Source organism: Propithecus coquereli, unplaced genomic scaffold (assembly GCF_000956105.1).
Source record: "Propithecus coquereli isolate 6110/MARCELLA unplaced genomic scaffold, Pcoq_1.0 Scaffold222, whole genome shotgun sequence".
Lineage (NCBI taxonomy): Eukaryota > Metazoa > Chordata > Mammalia > Primates > Indriidae > Propithecus > Propithecus coquereli.
The window spans coordinates 1,271,686-1,278,926 of record NW_012147412.1 but is presented as its reverse complement, the minus strand read 5'-3'; the positions used below and the strand labels follow the sequence as shown (position 1 = coordinate 1,278,926).

The 7,241-nt window shown below is 51.7% G+C and overlaps 1 protein-coding gene across 1 annotated transcript in view; it reads right to left on the bottom strand.

Annotated features, from left to right (window-relative positions):
- The window catches only part of GRIK4 (glutamate receptor, ionotropic, kainate 4), a 307,922-nt gene that overhangs the window by 158,319 nt on the left and 142,362 nt on the right, over positions 1–7,241 (bottom strand). Inside the window, exon 5 of the mRNA XM_012644896.1 lies at positions 6,333–6,498. Coding sequence (XP_012500350.1) covers positions 6,333–6,498 — 166 coding nt within the window. The remainder of the gene's footprint in view (positions 1–6,332; positions 6,499–7,241) is intronic.

Here is a 7,241-nt window from a genome sequence, read left to right as displayed (position 1 = left end):
TATTACCAGGCAGGGAGGGGCATGAAACAAGTTCAAGTTCTAGAATGATATGTTTTACTTGTTGTCTGGATTTTGTCCTATCCCACACCTGAACTTGGCCCCAGGAACAGGCAGGGAGGGGAGAGCAGCAGGGCAGGAGGAGAGGGGATCGAGGAGTAGGCCGAGGCTTCTTGCTCACAGGAGGCCCACTCGGCATTGAGGCTGTCCCTTCAGCGACGGAAGGACTGGAGTGGGAAGCCCCTGGCCTCTACACGCCTGTTGGCCTCCTGACTGCAGGGTGTATGTTTCCAGCTTGGGCCTCAGCAGCTGGGGCGCGGCAGGCATCCCTGCCCTGAGAATAACCTGCAGTATTTCCTAAGCTCCTTCTCACACACAGAGGATCTAGTCCTCACAACTGTCCTGGTTGGAATTATTATTATTCCTACTGATAATATTAATTATTATTATTATTATTATTATTATTAGCTGCGTACAGATACAGTCACGGAGGCGGGAGACATTCAGTAACTGAGATCGCAGAGTCAGGGGCCCTGGGACAGGCCAGGGTCCCTCATTTGTGTTTCTTCCCCAGGCTTAGGAGAGGCTGAGAGAGAAGGTAGCAAGAATCATGTGACCTGAAGACTGACTTAATCTCTTTCCTTCGTGCACATAACGAGAATGTTAATAGACCCCATCTTAGATGGTTATCGCGAGTCATACGGTTTAAATAAGAGAATTTAAAATTCAAATAAGATTGTATAAAAACTCTAAGCACACTGTTCGGCACACAGAAGTGCCCAATAATGGGAGCATTGTGACCTTCCCAGTGTCAGCACACAGACCCAGGGTTACTTTGGGGACATTATGAGCAAAAGACCTCCCAGAGCGCCTCCTGGGGAAGGCCCGCTGCTGCCCCGTGACTCTCCGGGGCCCTGGGTATCATTCCCTACTCCCCATCCTCCACCCCCGCTGCCTCGACCAGAGCTGCAGCATGAAATAACAGCGATTAAATGCGTATCATGTTCTGAGCCCAGTTACTGTCCCACCAATTAACCCAACAGGCCCTATTACCCCGGCTTACGCAGGAGGAAATTAAGACTCAGAGAGGTGGAGCGACCTGCTCAACAGCTCCTACGTGGTGGAGCAGCTTGGTTTGACTCCAGAGCTTGTTTGTCTTTAAGACAGAGTCTCTGGCGCCTGGGCTAGCGTGCAGTGGCGTCATCAGAGCTCTCCAGCATCCTGCCTTTCTCTCCCATAGCGCTTCCCCCCGAGGACAGGAACCGCCTCGAGATCAAAGTCTGCTTCTCCCCAGCAGCCTGGGCCGTGCTCAGTGAACACAGGGCAGGAAGGTCCCGGCCTGGCCTCTTTCAAAAGGGATCCAAGAAAGGAAGGCTAGGAAGAGTCGGCGTGCCAAGCACTTCCTCGATGTGGACACTGTGCTGTCCACTCTGCATGGCTGTCCTGTTTAATCCCCTCGGCCATCCGGGAGGGGGGAGGTTTCATTATCCCCATTTTATAGATGAGACAACAGTGGGTAGAGAGACGTTAAGTCACTGTCCCAAGATCACACAGGTAGTAGATAAGTGGCACAAGACATGGAGACATAAGACACGTAACCACAAAAAAGACATTAAAATACTTAGGAAGAAACACTAAAGCAAGCATTAAAAGAAAAAAAAAATTAGCCATGTGCAAAGACACCTGGGAAACATGCAGCATTTTATACTTGTGGCTCTGGGTCCATCCCGAGAGTCCCAGCAGGTAGCTCGGTAGCAGGGCTGGGTGGTCTGACCAGGGGGCCCCGGGGACCAGAGTGGGGAGCCCCAACTCTCCTTGGAAGCCCCCAAACAGCCCACCCCTCAGGCTGCGTGCGGATAACCAGGATGGCCTCGCCTGCGCCGCTCGCCACATCTCCTCTCCCAGCCTCATCAGAAACGGGCACTTGCAGATGTTCTGATTTTTTTCCCATTAAAGAAAAATAATGTAATTCACAATATATCTCTACTTGGTCCAAAACCTGCTTATTAAAAATCTACTTTTGGGGAGCAGAAGAACAAGTGGCATGACTCCCCGAGGAATGATCTCCATTACGCCTAATTTTGATGGCTGGAAAATAGAATTACATTCTGTTCCTAATTCTGCTTGCGGTGTCTCTCGGCCCTGCATTAATAAGGAAGATGGAAGAGTGTCTCCTTCAGAGCCCTGAGCTGCTTTTCCCTTCAGTCCCTCATTTCCTCATCCTTTGATTAGATTTTTAATCCTCTCTGCCCTTGAACTTCTCCTGCTCTGCTCCACCTTCCTTCCCTTGGCCCTTGGTGGGCAGGGACCAGAGTCCCCCGGCGGCCCCGGTGGGCGGGTTTGAGCAGAGCAGCGCTGCGTGTCTGCTGCGTCCCACCTGGCTGTGGGCCCGCCGCTGATGAGCCTGCGCAGGTGTGTGTTCTCCAGAGCCCTGTCTGTGCTCAGCCATCCTGCACCCCTCTTGAGGGAACCGGGGGACTTGCTGCTCCAGAGAGATCTCTGCCCTTCACAGGACACTGCTCCTGCCAGGCAGGGCCCACCCCAACCGCTGCTCTGGGGCTGTTTGTGAAGACCCTGGGGGCTGGGAGGGGGCTGTGAAGAAGGAAGCTCCAGCGTGGGAGTCAGAGGACCTGAGTCCTGCAGGATCAAAGTCTTGGCTTTGCACGTCCCAGCTGTGTGACCCGAAGTCCTGCAACAGCTCCGGGACTCTGTTTTCTCAGCTCTAGAATGACTGACGGGGAGGAAGTTAAAATGGAAAAACATAAGCGAAAGCGCTTTGCCATCTGCAAGGAACTGTCTGAATGTCAAGGAATGGCCTAGTTCTAATAGAAAGAGCCCTGGGCTGGGAAGCAACAGTATTAGCATAGTGCTTAGTGCATAGTAGATGCTTAACAAACATCTGAGCGACTTACTTCCCAAAGCTCAATAAAGAATTGAAGCAGAGGAAACAGGGCGTAGCCTAAAAGCAAGAGGGACTGTGGCTAGATAGAAGAAAGAACTTCCTGTCAGGTTGATGGGACATTCTACCCAGCATTAAAAGACTGTAGGACAATCTTTGCCTGGAGATATTTACCACCCACCCCGTCTCTTCACACCCCTGCTGTGCACATGGGGTGTACCATTCCGTCCTGCCTTAACTGGGCTTGTGGCAGTCAGCGCCAGAGCATCTTTGATTCTGCTGCGCCAGTCAATGGTACGAGGATGCCAGACGGGGAGGACCGCCTGGTGGGATACAGCATTTCCTAACCGAGTTCCACGAGATACCAGCATCACGTGGGCTTTACAACGAGCATCCTCTCAGGGCTTCTCGTCAAGCTTATTTGAAAGGTGATGATGTAAATAGTTGTTCTGGAGACAGGACATCTGAGAGTGTCCATGCTAATGTGGAATATGAATTTCTTCCCTGGGGGGAAGCAGAATGAAGGGCTATCCAAACTTTCTGTCCCCATAGAACTCTTTCTCTGCAAAGCACTTGTCATCAGAGCAGTGCCGTCCCACAGAACTTTCTGCCATGACGGGGATAGCCTACATCTGTGCTGTTCAATACGGTGCCACCAGCCATGTGTGAAGTATAGCTAGGAGATTGAGGAACTGAATTTTCAATTTTATTTCCCTTTAATGAATTCGTATTTAAATTTAATATAGCCACATGTGGCTTGTGGCTACTGCCTCGATCAGCATAGATCCAGAGGAAACCAGTGTGACGAATACTGCTGTCATGGTGATAGTGCATCGGACTATGATCCAGGGAACGTGGTTTAAATCCCAGCTCTCCCACTTACTGACCATGGGACTCTAGGCCAGACAAGCTACTTTCCGGGCCTCAGTTTCCTCTTCTCTCAATGAGGGGGTTAGAATCTATGTTCGCTGATCTCTTGCCAAACCCCCTCCATGGAACCCCTGTCTGAGAACTCTAGTGTACCCCGATTCTCTAGGAGTCCAGACTCATCATTTTACTGTCTTAATCACTTTGTGTCCATGGGCCCTGCTTAGCTTTCCCACGAGGCTGCTCCATCTTTGAGAATAGAGACTGGATGCTGTTCTTCTCTTACGTGTCACCCAGCGCCTAACAAACGGGACGCCTGGCACATAGGAGATGCTCGAGAGGTGCCCGTTGATCGACTGAGTGAGGGACTGGTGTGCTCTTGTGCATGCCAGACTTCTTTCTCCAAGTCTGAGGCCCCTCAGCTCCTTGGGTCTAATTCCAGTTCCCCAGCTCCTATGCCCTTTTCTTGTACCCAAAACCACCTGTTCTCCAAGGGCACAGCCATGAGTAGAACCGCCTTTCCTCTGACGACATCTTCAGGGGAGAGAGCTTCAGGACCCTCAGTTGACACAGGAACCAGTCTCCCTCACCCACTACTCAAGGGTCTCTGCTTCCTTCCTTAGCCTCTCTTTCCAACTTTTTTTCTTTTTGAGACAGGGTCTCACCCAGGGCTAGAGTGCAGTGGTGTCATCATAGCTCACAGCAACCTCAAACTCCTGAGCTCAAGTGATCCTCTTGCCTTAGCTTTCTGGGTAGCTGGGACTGCAGGCATGCGCCATCATGCCCGGCTAATTTTTCTATTTTTTGTAGACGGGGTCTCACTTGTGCTCAGGCTGGTCTTGAACTCCTAGCCTTAAGCCATCCTCCCACCTCGGCCTCCCATCATGCTAGGATTACAGGCGTAAGCCACTATGCCCGCCCTTTTTCTATCTTTAACCAGTATCGGTGCTAGGCTCCGACCAACTCTCCCTCGGCACATCGGATTTCTGCTTCCCCCAGCTTCTCATCTGGCATGCCTCTCTTCTCCATTTTTCTAAATCTTTTTCATCCTCCAAGATCTACTTGAAGCCCTGTCTGGATCCTGAAGCCTTTCCCAGCACCCCTGTGCTCAGGGACCTCTTCTCGACTAGCCACACTGCATGTTTGAAACTGAGCATAAATCACTCTATGCCTTCTCACACTGGTGGCGGGGCGATAGCAAGAAGATACAGGCCTCTGGAAAGAGCTTTCAACTTGTAGTGAAAAGATCTGTATTTGAGTTTGGGCCCTGCTGTATTTGAGTTGTGTGACCTTGGGCAAGTCACTTCACCTCCTGGAGTCTCAACTTCCACAAAGTTAGAGTGGGGAATTCCAACACCTCCAAACCCACTGGGTGGTTGTAACAGAGCTGGGACTCAGTTACTTTGTTTCTTGGGTAGCATAGAGTAAATACTCAATACATCTGTGTTGAATAATAAATGAATTCACGCACATGTGGAGGCAGCCAGGTGCAAAGGTCTGGTAAAGTCGGTGGTTGTGACCCCTGACAGGGAGGTGGCTTTTGTATTTGGAGGCTGTGGGATTCCAGGATGGAGGAAGGACTTACGAACGCAGAGCAGTTCTAAGGAGCCACAGAAAGGAGCCCTAAGGGAAGATGGAAGTCTCGCAGTGCAGCCCACAGAGACCTGAAGGGTAAGACCTGGACGGGTGAGCTACGCGGGACACAGATGCTGGGGGCTCGGGCACTGGGTTCCAGGGGCAGCCAGTGGCCAGCACCTGTCTGACCGCGTATGGGTAGGCAGCTGGCGCCGGGAGCACACAGATGCACAGATGCTGGAAGGTGCTGGCTTAAATTAGCTAAATCTCATAAACACTAAATTTGTGTCACAAATTGTCTGATAGTCACAGAAAATGCATTTCCAACCCCTGCATTTGCAAAAAAATGCTTTATCAGGAATTGACCCTGGACCTTGTTCCATCAGCAAAAACCTGCTCTCCAGGGCAAGAAGCTCTTCAACCCATCAAGTACGAATGCATCCAATTTTATATTTTCCTTCTCTCTCTTTGTTTTCGTGTCTGCTTAACAATGAGGCTGAAAATGTAGGAATTTGAGTTCCCAGATGCAAAAAGGCTTGGCAGCTGGCCAGCTCCCTGTAACCGAGTTCCTCTCTGTTCTGCTCAAGCCCAGGGAGTCCTGGCAAGGGTGCTCCTAGACACACTCTCAGTCTCTCTCTCTCTCTCTCTCTCTCACACACACACACACACACACACACACACACACGCAGACAACGCCCAAGGACACAGGCCGGTGGGAATGCCCAAACCTGCTGCCCTGTGATCTAAGGGAAGCCAAATCACACAGCAGAACCTTGGATTTGAACCCAAGTCTGCAGACTCTAAACTCACTTGTTCTTTACCTTCCTGAGTCCTTCTCCAACCCGTCTCTAGGATGTGCGGATTCACGGGGACGTCTAAGGGCTCCACGCTACCGGGGTGCTAGTGGGCAGTGCTGCAGCCGGGCGCACCGGGAGTCAGGGGGAAATCAACAAGCCCGGCCTGTCTGGGGCAGAGCCAGCCTGGGGAAACTTACATTCTGCTTTGGCACAGATGAGGCAGGCGGTGGTGCAGTTGAAGAAGTTCAGGATCCCAGCCACAGCCACGCTGATGTCGGTGTTGCTGGGGTGGAGGTTCAGGGTTGTGAATCTCTGGAACTGGAACTTGACAAACTCCTCTGGGGCCACTTTGAAATGAGGGACCTGGCAGAAGGAGCAAAACACGGGCCGCAGGGAGGATCCAGGCGAGTGAGAAAGAAAGAAAGAGTGATGAGTGAGCCAAGCTGCGGAGGGTGGATTCTTCTCTGTCACACCTTTGCCACACGCCACTGGGAGACGGCGCTGGCAGGACCCAGGGCACCTACTCCATGGGATGAGACACGAAGATATCCCTGATGACACTTCCGATCGGAAGACCCGGGAAGGAAAACCATTTGGCCAGAAGCCCGGACTAGTGGATTGTGGGTCTGGCAGGTGGAGCCCGTGGCCCCGAGAAAGCAAAAGAATAGGTCTCTATTCTCAGAGGAGCTGCTGGCTGCCGGGCAGCGAGACAGATGGCTCTCGAAAGCATGATCCTTATATTTTATTTGTAGTTAATAAGTCAGAGCAGAGATGGCAGGAAGAGAAAAATGTTACACTGGGGACTAACAGAGGAGGCCCGCCAGCCCTGCCAACAGGTATATAAACCAGCTCCCAACAGACTTCCTGCACGAGTGCCCAGGGAGAGGAAGGGGGCAGCGAGGGGCTCCTCTGCAGGCATGCGTGTGGGGAGGAAGCGCCGCAGGTGAGAAACCATCTAGAGAACCTTGTAATGGAGCCAGGTAAATGAATACCTGCTCTGGCTTCATTAGGACGGTCAGCTTCCCTCTGCGTCAACTTTGCTCTGCATCTATTACCGACATTTCCAGAAGGCACTGCCCTGCCTTCCTCTCCCAGGAATAAAGACA